This window comes from Paramisgurnus dabryanus, chromosome 9 (assembly GCF_030506205.2).
Source record: "Paramisgurnus dabryanus chromosome 9, PD_genome_1.1, whole genome shotgun sequence".
Classification (NCBI taxonomy): domain Eukaryota; kingdom Metazoa; phylum Chordata; class Actinopteri; order Cypriniformes; family Cobitidae; genus Paramisgurnus; species Paramisgurnus dabryanus.
Genome location: NC_133345.1, coordinates 31,566,468 through 31,584,963, shown reverse-complemented (window position 1 = coordinate 31,584,963; position 18,496 = coordinate 31,566,468). Strand labels below are relative to the sequence as shown.

The window sequence follows — 18,496 nt, the reverse complement described above, 5'->3', positions numbered from 1 at the left end:
GCAGATACGGCTCTTAAGCAAGTAAAACACTGCAAGCTTGTCTACCTGAAGAGCGTCAACGCTGTGGCTTTAAAAACATTGCTTGTTTGACCAATGGCATAAAGGGGGCTTGAAAAGTCGCTTTCATTTTTGCTCGCCCATTTGCTTCTGGTAGTTTCAAACTGTGCTCGGTTGTTGACTGGATAATATCACAACAAACACAAGTGATACAAAGTTAACAAAAACTATTTATTTTAGATAAAAAGCATTTTTTAAGCAAACAACAACAACTGTACAGAGGTTAGCGGCGAGCTGGTTTTGGCATGATGAAGACTTTGACAGTTTTGCTGAGGTGGATTGTGCCCTCGATGGAGCTCTCGGTGACGGGGAGTCCATCCACGCTGTCGTTCCACGCAGGTTTAGGAGAAGATAGTTTACTGCTGCTGGAGCTGTAGGCCAGAAGCAACCGTACCTCGATCTGACATGGGTCTAAAAACAGGGTAAAACATGATGAAATTAGGCCAAGCCAACATAAGCAAAACTGCTTTCAACGCTAGGAACAGGAACATCAGTTTCAAAGGTGGTACAAGATATTCCATTTCAATAAAATATTGTAAAGACCAATATTTTTTCTTGGGATAAACATGTGCAGAATAAAATCAGGAATGTTTAAAGTTGACGTGAATCCTTTATCTCGAAGCAGAACTGTTTATCTTTAGCCCCAGCTGAGGTGCTTAACATTCTGCTGGTCTCTTACACACAGATATAAAATAACTGAAGCACGACCGAAGCCTCACTGGACTACCGTACTATTTATATCTATGAAACTGTGATCGCTCCACACTGTTTGTTACCAGCAGAGAAGGATTTGTGCCCTTGCTGTCAGCAACAATATTTTATACAAGGAAAACATGCAAACATGGCTTCTGTATAAAAGGAGTAAACTCAAGTCCTAATATATTCACACGTCTATAACTATCAGATGGAAAAAGCACAAAGAGCTCACCTGTCCAGGCTGAATGCGAAAGATAAACCTGTGTGACGAGCCGTACGCGTCCAGGTCCCGGGGTTCTGAAATCTCCAGGTTTGGGATGAATTATATGCGACTGTCCATCTGGATAGAGCACCTGTGGGTTATAAGAAGAAATAAATACGAGTCATAATGAGCATTGCAATACAATTCTGACATCCTTGCTGGCTGCAAACACACCAGTGTAGTCCTATTTGTGAATTAATAAATATGTTTACAAAATAAAAGATAAGAAAATCACAAATGGTATCATTAATATGGTTGAAAAATTATGTTGAAAACTTTCCATGGAAAATACACAGGAATATATGGGAATTGTGGCACACAGATGAAGAGGAGTCAGACGTTGGGAAAGCTAATGTTGGTATGTGATACAATTTCCCAAAATTTCCTTTAAATGATTACTCCATTTTCTTAAAAAAAAAAAGAAATCCTGATAATTTACTCACCCCCATGACATTCAAAATGATGATGTCTTTGTTCATTCGAGAATACATTTTTTAATTTTTTTTTAAGAAAATCATTCCAGGATTTTTCTTAATTTAATAGACTAACAGTTTACGGTTTTAATTCAATTTAAAACTACAGTTTCAACGCAGATTCAAAGGACTCCCAAATGAGTCATAAGGGTCTTATCTAGTGAACCGATATTCATTTTCAGCAAGAAAAATAAAAAATATGCACTTTTAAACCACAACTTCTCTTCTTGCACCAGCAGTGTGACTTGCCTTATGTAATACATAAGCACGTCGAAAGGTCATGCATGACTTATGTGAAACTACCGCCCCAGTGTTCACAAGTGTGTAGAAAGAGGAACCTTCAGATGTTGTTGTATGTGTAATGATACTAATTAATCAGGGTTCCCACACCTTAGTTAACTTCAAATTCAAGGACCTTTCAAGGACTTTCCAGGTGCAATACCCTCAAATTTAAGGACTAAATGTGGGGACACATTTGCAAGTGAGAGCAAGGTTACATCGTGGTACCTTTAAAGATACATTGTTACAGTTCCCTTTCAAGGGAAATCGCGCTGCATCACTGCGGTGACACTTTGGGGATGCCTCCAGGGGTAAGTGCGTCTGAATCTGTATCAAATTCAACCAATGATGAGGCTTAATGACAAAGACAGGGTGACGCGGGAGCCAGGAAGTATATCTCTATCTGAAATATTGTCAAAGATGGCGTTACAGGGATGCAGGAAGTATGGCAAGGGAGACGCAGCGTCTCGTTCCCTTCTCATGGACAACAGTTACATACGTAACCCGAGACATTTTCATTTGTCAAACACAACTTTTGGTATGAATCAACATTCGCATACAGAAGATATAAGCATTTAAAGCCAACAGTTTAGCATGTGTGCATAAAAGTCTAGAATTTTTATGATATTATCCTACACTACACAGGGAATAATATGGATTTTCCAGAAAACTGCTTGCAAAGAACAGATTCAAGCACATTCAATGACGTTTATCTATGTATGCACATTTTCAAAAACTTCCGAGGGCCTTGAATCCCCCCCCAGATTCACAAACTTTCAAGGATTTCAAGGACCCGTGGGAACCCTGAGCTTGCTACAACAGCAATACCAGCTAAAACCAAGCTTGGAGACCAGCTAAAAAAAGTGCTTTTTTTTTCTTGCCGAAAATGACAATCGTTTTGCTGAACCTTATGCCTTGTTTGGGATCGTTTAGAGCAGGAGTGGGGAACCCTGGGTCCTGGAGGGCCACTGTCCTGCATAGTTTAGTTCCAACCCTAATCAAACACACCTGAATTTCATTTCCAAGTGATCCTGAAGACTTTAATTAGATTTTTCAGGTGTGTTTAATTAAGGATGGAACAAAACTCTGCAGGACAGTGTCCCTCCAGGACCAGGGTTCCCCACCCCTGGTTTAGAGCCTTTTGAATCGGTGTTGAAACTGCAATTTTAAACTGAATTGGTCCAATAAAGTCTATTAAAATGAGAAAATCCTGGAATGTTTTTCTTAAAAACCGTAATTTCTTCTCAACTGAACGAGAAAGAAAGCGATAAACATTTTGAATGACATAGGGGTGAGTAAATTATCTGGATTTTCTTTTTTTTTAAGAAAGTGGAGTAATCCTGTAATTTCTTACATTTTCCAACTTGGAATATTTCCAAAATTCCCAAGTTTTGCAATTCTAATGTTATGCATCCAGATTAGTTTGGTTAGATTCTTTACAACTGTCTAATATGATCTGAAGGACTCTGACCTGCACTTTGACTGTTGTCTGTGGATCCTGCACATGTTCAAGAGTAGCATCGATATCTAATGCCACCACCAGACCAGAAGTGAATCTTAAAGGATTGTCTGATTCTCCTGTCGGCTCTATAATTGTCGCCGATGCCCTGTGAATCTGGTAAACCAAAATAAGATATGCTAACATGATATGATGACTGTCCAACAATAAAGCCAGTATTTTTAAAAACCTCGAATCTACAAACCTGCTCGGGTAGTTTGAGATGAATGAATCTGCTTTGTCGCAGTGTGGTCTGAAGAATTTTAACAAGATCAGTGGGTTTACAGGCCACCAGCCTGGGCATCAACTCCAAGAGTTTTTCTACAAAACTGTCCTGGAAATGTGGTAATTCTGTCACGAACAGCCTGAAAACATGAAGAGACTCAGGTTAACATGCCAAATGCATTACAGCACAACTTATCCGAGTAACAAGTTCTTCACCTCTGAAACGACTCCACATCTTGTAAGAATTTCTCGCAAACACCAAGAACACGATCAATTCTGTAAAAAACAGAAAAAAAAGTGAGAGATGATAAGTCCTACATCTGTGAGGTCTTATTTTATTTAAAAAAGTGTTTGTGACAAAGTGCTGACCCTCGTTTGGATCGGGCCGTAAGGATGAGCTGTAACGCTTTCGCCTGCAGACGAACGTTGTGGATAGTGGCGATCTGTTGCGTCTCCAGTCCGCTGTACAAAAACTCTAGTTTGTACGTCTCATCCAGGATCTGACATTCAGATAAACACACATAGACCAAGAACGTGAGCAATAAAACTCAAAGCTCCAGGAAAATGAGTTTTGAGTTTGTTGCTGTGGCACAGGACTACCTGTCGTGCAGCCGTCGATACTTTGGCATTCTGTTTAAGACACAGAGGAACAGCCATGGTCCATAACTTCTCTTGGAGAGCCTGGGAATAAACCGAAAACAAATAAGACTCTGCTTTGTGTTTGTCATTGGCACTGTGATGTGAAGCCTTGAATATATTTAGCGTTAATAAACGGCCATAGTAATATAGTAATAAAACCACGAATGAGTAAGCATGAAAATTCTGGTAAAGGTTACAATATTGCACAAGTGTTTGTAGTAATGCAAGACTTGCTTAAGATGTTCCTCTGTGAATAATTTTAGATAAAGCCATGTGATGGAAAGTAGATGTAATATTGGAGTTGAATATTGGTGTAGTATTTGTAGTGACCTTGGTAAGCAGCAATTGGCAGCGCAGGTACGTGGCACAGAAATCTGCAGATCCAGCCAACTCTGTCTGCAGCCCACCCAGCCGCTGCAGATCTCTGCATGCGAACAAACAAAAATCATTGCAACGACAAATTTTCTTTTTGGAGATCTTACAAAATGACATTGCTTAATATAGATGTAGTAGTTTGTTAAAATAATAAAACTCGTGGTAAGGCACAGCCACTCATTGCTTTGAAATATTTGAGAATCTTAAATCTTTCATGGGTTATTTGAGAATTTAAATCTTTCATTATACTCAGGGTTCCTACACAATTTTCATTTCAAAATTCCATACTTTTCCAGACTTCCCTACATATTTTTCCAACCATATTGAACTTGTTCCCTCTAAATTCTGATAAATAAAACTGCAAACATGTATGTTACATTCTAAACATTTAGTATTGGTGTTTTTTTTTGCCTTTTATTATGATAGGAAAATAGCTAGAGAGGAAGTAACGTGGGAATATTTATAAATAAAATATTTAGAAAATCTATACTAAAAAAATGCTAAACCAGTAAATTTTTTTTAAAGGGTTATTAATTAACCCAAAAATAAAATTTCTATCCCTCATGTCATTCTAAACTAATACGATCAAGTGTAAAAACGATCTTTGGCAGTGCTGGCAGACTGATCCAAACGGCATGAAAAAACGATTGTATATATGGGTGATTCTCACGAAAACATTGAAACACCACGGCACTAATGATTTTAGATATAAAATGTGTAATATAGTAATATTAAAAAGCCTCAAAATTAACACAATACTGTGTTCTACCTTGCACAATGTATGATTTCAACATAAGAATTTATAATTTGTCAATTTTATCTCATTTTCTGCTGAAATTCTCATTACCGCAATGCGTCCGGCTGTGTTTGAACATGCGTTATGTTGTAATTTAAACATATTAAAACAAAAATATTTAGAAAAAAAATAAATGGATGTTTTGCTAGACTACTTTAGATGACAGAAAAATAATTTACTGAATATTCATGTATAATAATAATGAAGAAAAATTAGGAAATTGATGTGTCCATGCCTGATGTTCTCATCCTCCGCAACACTTTTTGAGAACAGTTTAAGCACACATACAGAATTTTAATAAAGTTTGATTTTGAGTGACCAAGCACATGGACCAGTTACTTCAAGATGGCTACCAGGTAAGATCATCTCTTTATATCTTTCCAGTTAAATTTGAAATATTCTCTTGTCAGAATGCTTACACAACATTTTGATTATCATTACCGAAACAGGTAGTTTTCTACATTTCGAAAATTGTTTGATTTACAATTTTTTATGAAAATGTTCTTTATTAAAGTCTAATTATATGCACTGAATAAAAAATGAGCAAAGCCTACGTGGCTTCTCTATTTTTAGCAAAACATACTGGGGTACCTCATCCTCCGCAACACCATTCTCATATACCGCAACCATTTAATAGCAGTTGCGGTAAAGAGAACTTCTGTTTCGGAAATGAGAATTTAAGCATATTGTTTATTACATTTAAATATCTCTTATGAATTTAATATAAATTTAAAATGTAATAACTGTTGATAGTTTGCTTTATGATGCTTCATTGTAGACAATCAGCAAGTGAGAAAAAAGCTTTAGCAAAGGCCATGTTGACAAAGTTCAGGGAGAAACTTAACAGCAACCCAGAATGGCTAGAGGAGTACAGAAGGAAGGAGAGAGAGAGGTTAGGTTTGGAGATGTTACTAGCAGGTGGAATTAGCAAAAAACACACTACAGTGTTAGGAAATGTACATGACAAACACACAACACAACGCAACAAGTCTATACTATATGATGATGTGTACATTAATTTTTTTCTCCCATGTTGTGAGACATGCTAATTTAATGTTATGCTTTCTTTCCACTTTCAGGTATCAAAAACAACCTAGCGATGGCACGCCACGCATCTAGGCGCTGCAACATCAGTTGGATAACAAGATCCATAAAGTTGGATCCCATGCGTGCCAGCATCTCAGCTACCTGCGACCGCACAACGCGCACTGTCTGCAGCGTCAGATTGCTGCCTGGGGGCGAGGGACAAAGGGAGACTACCTCCTTTCTGCGCAGTGCGTGAGTCACAGACACCAGAGAGGATGGCCAAAAAGCGCCCGGCGCTGTGACAGAAAGCGGGTTGCTGCGCAATTCATTAGGACTGTGCGTTAACCCTTTCCGCCTCTGCTGTCTTCGCAACATGTGGGTCGTGTTCGAGAGTGGGGGGGGGCGTGTTGTAGACGCTTATGTGAGGACGGGCCCTGGGGCGAGCAACACAAAACCAACTGAGGAGAAAAATGCTCTGTTTTTGAGCGGCTTCGTTCCGGACGGCAGTCCCCCAGGACCCAGTTTCTTGCATCATATACTGGAGGATTTGTGCCAGGGACTCTTGTGATGCACCACCGGTTCTGGTCCATGAGACACAGGGTGGTGAGGTATGAAGTGCCTCATAGCCTTAGAGCTCTTCACCGCTTCCGAGAAATGCTCCGTGATTGTGCCCACCGTGTCACCAAACAGGCCGGATGGAGAAACAGGCGTGACTGTGCATGGCCACCATGAGTGGTCTTCGTGGCCCTTAGCGTGAAATCCGTAACCATTCTCAGATCCCTGAAGGTATTTAGATCCGTGCTGCCCTCATCCAGAGCCTTAAGCACCTGCGCCTAAAAGATCTGTAGGACCGCCATAGTGTGCAATGCAGACAGAGCCTCTCTCGGCGCGGGTATGCTTTTTCGGACAGGTGTGCTGTCATGAGGCTTCACTACCCTCAAAGCTGCGCCACACCATCCAAGGAAGTGGACAAGGGGCAGAGGTGAGCAGCCACAGCGTCCTTGATGGGGGGAATACACAGGTAGCCTAACTAAGAAAAAAAATGGGGGGAGGGGTAGCCCACACTTTGGTGACTTTCCTCCGAGCATCAGCGGGGCGGCCTGAGTGAAGAAAACAAAAGTCAAGCTTGCTTCTCTGGGGTTCTTGTGGGGTGCTCCACTCAATCTCCAAGTCCTGCACGGCTTTAAAGAGAATGCGCACCAGTTCCTTTTAGAAGGATGGCTGTGTGTCTGATGCACCACGTGGAGCCTGGTCCCAGTCTCCATCCAACGCTGTCAGAGACATCTCATCTTCCTCCGCCGGAAACCCAAAGGAAACAGACCTGGCGGCTCCCGGTTCAGGACACAGGCTCTCGGCGACAAACTGAACCGGTTGAGCGAGGGGAGGACGACCACCAGCGGCTCTTTGCCGGCAGTGGGACACTGCAGTAAGAAACCTCCAAGGGCGATGTTGAGCCGGGTCCTGAGCACCTTCATCGGGAGATCCTCACAATAAGGGACACCCTGAGCCAACAATTGCCGCCTTTGGGTGGAGCACACAGAGCTCGTGTGAATTGGGTGGGTCGATCAGACCTCCGCACCACAAGCAGATTTGCGACATCCCGGAACACAGAGAGGGCTGCTTACATTTCAACCTGAATTCAATTTTGCTGCCTATGAAGTCTGTCCTAAAGCATTTCTCGGATCTGCCATTATGCAGCCAAAGTCATTGTCTCATAAGGCAGCGAGGGAACAAGTCAGCTGTCTAAACTTTCGGATACAGCCTCTCTCTCTCTCTCTCTCTCTCTCTCTCTCTCTCTCTCTCTCTCTCTCTCTCTCTCTCTCTCTCTCTCTCTCTCTCTCTCCGAAACAGATACAGAATGGTAAAAGGTCAGAAGACCAAATCATATCCAGCAAGGAAATATTTTTCATCTTATTTACACAAATGTTTTGTGATATCTAGCTGACATTAGCTGGCCATTTCTCAATCCAATGGCTGCAGCCTTCAGAGCTCGCATTTGTAGGCAGAATATGTCATCAAGACCATCTTATTTCAGTATGTTAAATGCATAAATGGGGACTTAAATATGACACAAAGGAATATTAATATAAGCCTTCCTGTTCTCATGTTTTTTCTTTAATATTTTTTTCAAAGACTACACAATAAAACAGTTTTGAACTTGAACACATGATGCTGTAAATATTATCAGACTTTCTACTTTAAAATTTGTTTTTAACACAATCTCAGGCTAGTATACGTATTCTCATTACCGAAATAATTAACCTAATTTCCGAAACCTATGTAACATTACCGCAACAGATGCTTATTAAATGTTAATTTAATTAATAGAAGCATAATACTTTGATTTTAAATGCATGTGCAGAATCTCCAAATTATGTTCTTTCAGGTTTGTCATGTCATTTTGAAAATGTGTCAGGTTTCTTCGAAATATATAAAAAAAATAGTTGTAAATTGTGGAAGGTGTTGCGGTATATGAGCTAAATAAAACAAAATAAAAAAAACGTTAAATTTAAAATAAATATTATTTCAGAATTTCAATTTACTGTGCATGACTATTAATAATCAATTTTTAAAAATGTGAAAATATATTAGCTTTTCTAACAGTGTTGATGTTTTCTGACTGTTGCGGTAATGAGATTTTTTAGGACTTATTTTTGAAATTATGTTACAAAAAGTGTTAAATGATAAGTAAAACTTTTTAAATTAATGTTCCCATATACTTCAGACTTTGTTTCTAATGTCTGGTGGGAAAAAAAGTAAATTTAAGCAATTTTTACATTTTCATGCTTGACATTTTTACAACCAAGTTTTCGTGAGAATCACCCATATAATATTTTTTATTTATCATATACATTTAGAAATTCTTAATTTTATATTTAGAAAACGAAGTGGGGACAATAGTCTGGAAATGTAAATATTTTCCATACTCTGGTTTATTTTTTCCATACTTTTCCGGACTTTGAAAATAGTCAAATCAAATTCCATACTTTTCCCAACCTGTAGGAACCCTGTTATATATTAAAATGATGTGCAATAACAGGTGTGCATTTGCTTTAAACGTGTCATTTACAAGTTTACATTATCTCATTACCCTATTGATTACATGTTAAAGCATATTTGGCGTGCTGTCCAAGGAGAGCGATCCGGGCTCGGAATATTAGCCTGAACCCTGAGTACTCCCCCTCTTTAACTGGGACAGATATACCAGCAAAGAATAAGGCGACGGGGTGGAGGAAAAACTCTTCACGCTGATTGGTTGGATTACATGACCATGCTCCTCCCGAACTTAGTTAAATTAACTTCATTTTAATTATGGTTTGAACCTGATCGTGAACTCCAGCAGATCCTGAGCTCCAGGAGACTCCAGGTTCTGAAGAGCGCTGACGCGGATGATACTGTCCTGCAGAAACTTCTGTGCAGACTCCAGACTGCCCGAAGCCACACCTGATGTCTCCAAACCAGCAATCTGCTTCCTGCCCGGCAGCTGATAGAGAAGATGAGAAAACAAATGAGGATCAAATTGATTAAAATTAGGGCTGTCAAAAAGATTCATCGCATCCAGAATAAAAGTTTGTGTTTACATAACGTGTGTGTACTGTGTATTATTATTTATATATATTTAAAAACACACACAATCATGTATATATTTAAGAAAAATGTGTTATATTTATATAAAAAAATATTTATATATATAATATAAATTATATAAATGTATATACAGTATATAAATGTAAATATTTCTTAAATAGATACATGAATGTGTGTGTATTTATATATAAATAATATTTACACACTGTACACACGTTTACTTCGTGTAAACACAAACTTTTATTTTGGATGCGATTAATCTTTCGACAGCCCTAATTAAAATAGCTGTTTATTGACATGAATCATTTGATCAGGTTTCTTACCCGGAGATGTGGCACCAGGTGGGACAGGCTGTCACGCAGGTAGGCGTAGTGGCGAAACGTGTGATCTGAGAACAACGCTGGCATTGTGGGACAGGATTTGGCAGCGTTGAACACCAGCACTAATACAGCAATATCTGAATAAACACTGGTCAGGAGAACAGCAACTGAACAGACACCTGAACATCTCGATGCACAAAATAATATTATTCCTTACTGCAAATTTTTAATAAATAAAAATTTCTAATATGTTTTGTTATTTCTAAAGATGCACAGATATATCGGCCAATAATCGGTATTGGTCGATAAAAGCTATTTTTCGTGCTATCGTTTAAAAACAGATGAGAGTTAAGGCCGATATATCCTGTCAATCAAAAAAACAATGAATTTGAGCTCTGTGTATAATGTAAAGAAACATCACTAGTTTAATGTCAAAAGAGGGATCCAAGGCACTCTTCGTATTAAAAAAAAAAGTGTTATAAAAAGCCTTTATTTAAACATGGCTATATAACATTTAAAAATAACATTAAACTGCCGCTACGCGTGGATTGCTGCCCAGTTTAAATTTTTTTTTAATGTAATATAGCCATGTATAAATAAAGGCTTTTTATATCCCTTTTTTTAATACGAAGAGTGCTTTGGATCCCCTTTTTTTCAAAAATTTCTTCTGCTATTTCTGAGCACCTTGGCTTTTTTCACTAGTTTAATGTTCAAAATTAATGGTCATAACATTCGGAAAATTAAATCTTCAGAATTCAGTTAATATAACAACAAAACTATCGGTATAGTCAGATAAAAGTCTGAATAATTGGCGATTGGTAGAAAATTTTAATATCAGTGCATCTCAAGTTATTTTACATTACCATTTCAACTATAAACGTACTGTGTGAACTACTGTTTAAAGGTTTAAGGGAACCTATTATGCAAAATCCACTTTTACAAGGTGTTTGGACATAAATGTGTGTTAGCAGTGTGAACACAACCACCCTACATTAAAAAAATCCACCCACTCCTTTTTAATCCCCATTAAACCATGCTCTCTTGATTCACTTGTTAATGTGATGTCACACTCATAAAGCCCTGCCTGCAGCGTCTCTTTTGGCAAGGGAGTGAGGAGCAGTAGCTCATTTGCATTACCGTATTTTCTGGATTATAAATCACACTTTTTTCATAGTTTGGCGGGTCCTGGAACTTATAGTCAGGTGCAACTTATACATCAAAATTATTTTATATGACCCAAGAGACACCATTATCGCCCACAGCCGCGAGAGTCCGCTCTATGCTGCTCCTGTATTTATGTTATTCAATAAATTCAGTGATGTGAATTGACTTCGGGACCTTTTTGAACTTGATTTGGCTTGTCGTGTTAATTTAGCCTATTCAGCCTCCCAGGTATGTTCTGTATGCTATTGTGTATCGTGTAAATAAATGTTTATGTTACTTTAACATGTACGGACATCTATTCAGCCTGCTGTTCTATGCTATTGTTTAGTTGAATAACTTGCCTTTCCAGATTAAATGTCTGTTCTTCGGCTTGGATTTTGTGAAATTATTTTCTAAATAAACGCAACATATAGTCCACTGCGACTTATATATGTCATTTCCTCTTCAAAATGCATTTTTGACTGATGCGACTTATACTCTGGAGTGACTTATTTTACGGAAAATACGGTTAAAGGTACAGAGACAAAAACAGCAGGTGTTTGCTCCCACCCAAATAGAGGCATTTTGGAGATGCTATAATAAATGATGTGTGGGGTATTTCGAGCATGGGCAGGGCTCCAGACTGCTACCAAATGGTCGCATTTTGCCACCAAAATTTGAGAGTGTGCCACTGAATTTTACATCCAGTAAATTTGACCCTTTTTTTGTGAAGGGACACTGAATTTAAAACATTGTACATTGTACTTTCTGCATCTATCATCATATATATAATCAAGTATTTATTAGTAATACAGTGTAGAAATGTGAATATTTGGTTAGCATGTTGATTTATTTTTAAATTTTCTGGTTGCGCCCCTAAAATTTTCAGTTGGGGGCCACTGTGCTCCTAGTGAAAAAAGTTAGTCTGGAGCCCTGCTGGGCACACCTAAGACTTGGGCACAATAGGGTCACTTGACTTAAATGTTTCTCAAAACAGTTCGAACTAAAGATCTAAATGGTTTAAATTCAATTTGTAGACAAAAATATAATTGTGCAAAAATCTTCCTTTCATGAGGAGCATGATGGGATGTTTCTCAAACAGTGCTGATAGAGTTCTCATATGCAGGCTAAACATTTGGCTGCTTTTCATTCACTTATTCCCAAAATAAATCCAGTGCCCAAAACTTTGACAGGTCATGTAAATGCATGTTTAAATCTCATGGGTTTGCTGTCATGCCAGATATGCAGGATACAGGCAGGGTCGTCCATGTCTGGTTCTGGGGTGTCAAAATATGGATGAGTGCTCAGAAGCTCTGGGACAATCGGCAACACAAGAGTCGGGTGTCGGGAACCGAGGAACTTCAAACACCTGGAATGAAATAAGTGGTGAGAGAGATGAAAAGAGATTGAGAAAGAGAGAGAGAAACATCCTCTAAAACTCACTTCCAGACCGAGTTGCGGTCAGTCGGGTATTTGCTGAGGTTCTTCAGGAGCTCCAGCAGGGCCAGCTGGATGCACTCTTTAGTGGAGACGTTAGTGTAGCAAAGCAACTCATGCAGAGCCTCACGGATGTCCCGCGATGAGTCCTAAAAAAACATGCGCTTTAAACATTTGGCATATTTTACATTGGACACAAACAGTGTCATCTATATCAATGCGTCCTCTGGTGTCATACCTCCAGTACTGCGAGCACAGTGTCCAGCTGGTCTTCTCTGAGGGTGATGTGTGTGGAGATCTGCCGCAACACATGGATAGACTGCAGTCGCACCTCCTCGATTTCATCATTAAACATGTCTACCAGGAAGTCCAGACACTTTTCTGCGAAGCTGGTCGACGACTGAGCGAGCGAACAGAGAGCTTCTACTGCAGCGATACGCACCTCTGTGAGAAAACATGAGCACAGTTTCAAACATCTGAAGACAAAGTGTTAAATCCCCCCAAAGATGTTGACCGAGTATTAAACTAGTACATACCATACATTTCATCCTCCAGCCCGTGAACGAACGCTCCACAGGCTCCAGAGTCAATGAGATTCACACCTGAAGTATCCACTTTCTCTTTGGGAGCGTCATCGGCCCAACGTCGTCCAGATGAGAACTCTCCAGACGCGTACAGTTCTTTAGCTCGCTCGTGAGCGGTGCGCTTTCTCTGAAATAATATTGAGAAAAATTTTGTTATGCAAAACAACTCTAAATAATCCATTTGTGCATTTTCCTATAAACACTGTGGCTCAAAATGTTGTTTCATTTGCATCGTTTGGGGCGGGGCTATCTGTTTGCACAACCAATAGCTGATGTGAAAGTGTTTGGATGATTATTTTTACAATTTTACTACATGGAATTTGCTTGGATGTTTTTGTGTGAAAATACCCTTAGATCTGACATCAGTTTCTTGTCCAAGGTCTGCTCCAGGAAATGAGGACTGACTTGAAGCATAGAGCCCTAAAAAACAAAGAGACAACTGAGTTATTAAGAAACAAATTTCAAGATAACCCATGGCACCAACTATAAATGGCACGCTATAAAAACTGACCCAAAACTTACCAGCAGCTTAGCAGCTTGCACCCTGACTACCCATGATCCATCGCTGACCATGTGACAGATCTTCCCAAATGAGTCGTCCACCAGTCGGATCTCCTCATTGGATGAGGGAATGGGAACAATGCTGTGTGGGCACACAAACTTGAATTACACTTCATTATTACATCAACACCCTCCTGAGATTTAATTGAATTTAAATCAGGTTAGTCCTAACATATGAGAAAAGCAAAGCATGCATTACGATCAAAAAATGTTTAACTGGGGGCCACTAGCACCCTGGATTTTTTTGGATGTACACTAACCTAAAGGATTATTAGGAACGCCATTCTAATACTGTGTTTGACCCCCTTTCGCCTTCCGAACTGCCTTAATTCTACGTGGCATTGATTCAACAAGGTGCTGAATGCATTTTTTAGAAATGTTGGCCCATATTGATAAGATAGCATCTTGCAGTTGATGGAGATTTGTGGGATACACATCCAGGGCACGAAGCTCCCGTTCCACCACATCCCAAAGATGCTCTATTGGGTTGAGATCTGGTGACTGTGGGGGCCATTTTAGTACAGTGAACTCCTTGTCATGTTCAAGAAACCAATTTGAAATTATTCGAGATTTGCGACATTATACTGCTGGAAGTAGCCATCAGAGGATGGGTACATGGTGATCATAAAGGGATGGACATGGTCAGAAACAATGCTCAGGTAGGCCGTGGCATTTAAACGATGCCCAATTGGCACTAAAGGGCCTAAAGTGTGCCAAGAAAACATCCCCCACACCATTACACCACCACCACCAACCTGCACATTGGTAACAAGGCATGATGGATCCATGTTTTTATTCTGTTTTCGCCAAATTCTGACTCTACCATCTGAATGTCTCAACAGAAATCGAGACTCATCAGACCAGGCAACATTTTTCTAGTCTTCAACTGTCCAATTTTGGTGAGCTCGTGCAAATTGTAGCCTCTTTTGCCTATTTTTAGTGGAGATGAGTGGTACCCGGTGGGGTCTTCTGCTGTTTTAGTCCATCCGCCTCCAGATTGTGCGTGTTGTGGCTTCACAAATGCTTTGCTGCATCCCTCAGTTGTAACGAGGAGTTTTTTCAGTCAAAGTTGCTCTTCTATCAGCTTGAATCAGTCGGCCCATTCTCCTCTGACCTCTAGCATCAACAAGGCATTTTCACCCAAAGGACTGCCGCATACTGGATGTTTTTCCCTTTTCACACCATTCTTTGTAAACCCTAGAAATGATTGTGTGTGAAAATCCCAACAACTGAGCAGATTGTGAAATACTCAGACCGGCCCGTCTGGCACCAACAACCATGCCACGCTCAAAATTGCTTAAATCACCTTTCTTTTCCATTCTGACATTCAGTTTGGAGTTCAGGAGATTGTTTTGACCAGGACCACACCCCTAAATACATTGAAGCAACTGCCATGTGATTGGTTGATTAGATAATTGCATTAATGAGAAATTGAACAGGACTAATAATCCCTTAGGTGAGTGTACATCTTATCAAATACACCCAAATCTGGTGTGTTAGATGGGGAGATATATGAAAGTGTGGTAGGTGGGCTTCAAGACAGAATAAAAAATGTCCAAAGCATATCTAACACAACAATCTCAAGAGTATAAACTGTCCCTTTACCTTTCAGGGTAAAGCTGACTCAAGACCCAAACCATCTGTACAGCCGCTGAGCGAACCTGTTCATAATCATCACTCAAGAGCTTACAGGCCTGACAAAGAGAGGAGACACCTTCATACGTGCATGTTGGAAAAACTACAGCTCAATTGCAAGAACATTGTGTTAGCAGCTCAATGGGTTGTGGGTTCGATTCCAGGATACACACATACTGATAAAATTGTATACCTTGAATGCATCATGTGTCGCTTAGAATCTTCCAAATGCATAAATGTAAAAGCTTTTTACCTGGTTATAAATATTCTGTTGAATTTTCATTCCTCTTTCATGTAGCTGCAGCTGAAAGAGAAAACCCCCCACAAAAAAACTGCATTCAATGCTGTTTAACCAGAATGATATCACAGAAGCGGAGAGTCTAGGCTAAGCTAAAGGTTAGTGTACCATGGCTTTAATGGCAGCGGTGCGGACACGAGGGTCTTGGTCCTGGAAGAAGTCACTGATGACACACTGCACGTCCCGTACGGATGACATCTGTCCTGCTGGTCCAGGATCAGTCTCTTTACTGAGAGGTTTATCTACCGTCCCTAGACAGCCCAACAGCGGCAAACACTTGTTCCTCACCCCAAAATATGTGCTTGACAGATGCTGAGGAGACATATGAAAAATACAGTATCACAAACCCCCAAAATTTCCGTAAAATTGGCAGAGATGCTTCTGTGTGAACACAAACAATTGATCCCATGAAGAGGACCTAGTAACATTGCCGTAACATACACCGAAAGCATTCTGTGTGAACAAGGCGTAGAAATAATGTCGTAGGGTGGACGCGCGTATCATCGCAACAAAAAGTTATGGTTCAGCTCTTTTATACAGGGATTTAAATGCAGATCAACATTCATAACAAGAAATGTCGGCTATCCACGCTGAAGCTGAGATCATTCACCAGCATGACAGAACAGCACATCACGCGCTTCTTATGATCTTTTCATATACAAAAATGCACACGAATGGTTTCTCAAGAAAGAAATCACGGATAATGAGCAAACTTCAGACTTTGTGGAAAAAACCTACCAAGTGCAGGACTTGGACGGGATCTTTACAGTATGTGTGTGAATGAATGAACGCACAGATTCCGGAAAATCATTGGCAGTGTGAATCAACCAAAAATCAAACGATCCTGGAAAAATCCCAGAAGCGTTTTCCATTGATTTTCCGTAATCTATGTGTGAAAAGGGCTACACGTGCTAGAAAGTCCAAAGTCACGGAAATAATATTTACCTTGCATGCTAGATCAATAAGCCTCTGAATAACTGCAGTCTTGTCTGGTAGTTGAGTGCCAATGATCAACAAAGTATCCAACAGCTGAGCCAAAACCTGATGAGACTCTGAAACACAGAAAGAGAAACTCAACACAGACACACATTTACACTGACTATAATCTACTGCACAGACAAACACAGGAAAGAAAGACTTACTTTCATTGCTGAGAGTGTTTACAACATCATCCACTATGCAGTCCGGAGAGAAACCCTGTGTCTTCGACAGTGAACCCAGTAGAGACGCAATCTTCAACCGGACAGAATTATCAGACTCCTGCGGACCACATTACCACACACTTAAGTTGTCATTTCATCTTAACCAAACCTCTTTATCTCGGACAACTCGCAAGCTTTATAACATGGCTGTGTGAACTCTGTGGAGTTGTGTTAACTCTTTACTTTATAATAATGTTCCAGCAGTATACGTAGTACTCCCTCCACGCTCTCCGCCTCCACGGGCTTGCGTGCGAAACTCAGCAGGTGCTGTAGGGCGTCTGTTGGGCTGCTGGCTTTACACAGATCCACATGAAGAGCTGCTGATTTACTGGGTTTGGTCAGCCGAAGCTTTTTTGCTGGAACCTCTTCAAGAGATACCTGCTGTAAACAACATTAAGTTCTGTGTTAAATTTGCATATATAAATAACTTAGACATATAAATAGTGCAAGTGCACTATGTTATACAACTCATGTTTCAGCTGACTAAAACAGACTGTAAATAAAGAAACAGTAATGATTTGTGTTCGTGTCATCAGAAGCATAACAGTTACAAATTGGTTTGCATTACGAATACCATTACTAGCTGTTTAAAACCATTACACAATCCCTTTATGTAGTGTGTTTGGGCTTTATTTATTCATGTTGTGGTCCCCACCGTATGACAGCCCACAATAAAAACCCAACACATAACCAGTACAGACATACAGAGACCATTATAAATATTAAATCCATAATAATTACTGTGATGTTTTCAGAAGGACAGTAAATATCACACAGGCGCTAAAGGCTACGATTGCATCTACTACCTTCGTGTAAGGTTACGTTACGTGGTTATCGTAATAGCCTGATCTATCATGATACGTATTTATAAAAATTAATGTGTTCACCTGAACTACTTTAGAAAACTCCTCATAAACCCTTTTCTTCAGATGAGCTGCCATCGCTGCTGTTTATGCGAGGCCGCAGCTGACATGCGCAGTAAACGCCTACAGCGCTTCTTCACGTAACGCGTTCATAATACTGCACGAGAACAGCGCCACTACATGGACGGAGGACCTGCAGAAAATACACTAAAGGTTATTGATATCATTTAGTTTTTAATAGTTATTTATTTTTATTAAATAAGTATTTAGTTTTAACAACACTGCAGTGCACTTAGAGCGAAGTAAGTCCTACGTAAAAGAGCCAGTCATAAATTGCAAAAGGGAACAGAAATACTGATAATAATTGAATGCACAACTTGAATATACATATGAAAAACACAATGTAAATGCTAAAGATGAACGATTTCCTGCGAGGGGTCTTTACAGATAATAACAGCTTTAGCTGGTCAAGCGGTGAGTCAGCTGGTCTTCCAGCTTGGGTACCTAGTGTTTAATTATCAACCTAGAAAATATGAAAA

At 39.7% G+C, this 18,496-nt stretch overlaps 1 protein-coding gene across 2 annotated transcripts; it reads right to left on the bottom strand.

Moving 5' to 3' along the window:
* Window positions 1-209: 209 nt before the first annotated feature.
* ints4 (integrator complex subunit 4) lies at window positions 210-18,096 on the bottom strand. 2 transcript variants are annotated; one of them, XM_065257837.2, is made up of 23 exons: window positions 17,982-18,096; window positions 17,278-17,472; window positions 17,035-17,152; window positions 16,838-16,944; window positions 16,001-16,204; window positions 15,848-15,898; window positions 15,565-15,653; window positions 13,921-14,041; window positions 13,747-13,818; window positions 13,351-13,525; window positions 13,053-13,258; window positions 12,821-12,963; window positions 12,631-12,746; window positions 10,238-10,371; window positions 9,650-9,810; window positions 4,460-4,553; window positions 4,091-4,171; window positions 3,860-3,990; window positions 3,707-3,766; window positions 3,471-3,630; window positions 3,239-3,382; window positions 986-1,106; window positions 210-468 (listed from the first exon to the last, which is right to left on the bottom strand). In XM_065257837.2, the coding sequence occupies exons 1-23, from the start codon at window positions 18,033-18,035 to the stop codon at window positions 281-283; spliced, it is 2,925 nt and encodes a 974-aa protein (XP_065113909.1). In that variant the 5' UTR covers window positions 18,036-18,096; the 3' UTR covers window positions 210-280. The 2 variants fall into 2 exon arrangements, with proteins under 2 accessions (XP_065113909.1, XP_065113908.1); XM_065257836.2 differs by having other exon boundaries at window positions 17,278-17,475; window positions 17,982-18,095.
* Between the last annotated feature and the right edge of the window lie 400 nt (window positions 18,097-18,496).

What these genes read in the sequence shown, in the direction of transcription:
- ints4 (XM_065257836.2), bottom strand. Translation starts at nt 18,035, where the DNA reads ATGGCAGCTCATCTGAAGAAAAGGGTTTATGAGGAGTTTTCTAAAGTA. An exon ending in AACAGAATATTTATAACCAG is followed by an intron (nt 15,654 to 15,847) that starts GTAAAAAGCTTT and finishes TCTCTTTGTCAG; the next exon opens with GCCTGTAAGCTCTTGAGTGA. An exon ending in AGACATGGACGACCCTGCCT is followed by an intron (nt 10,372 to 12,630) that starts GTATCCTGCATA and finishes GTGTTTATTCAG; the next exon opens with ATATTGCTGTATTAGTGCTG.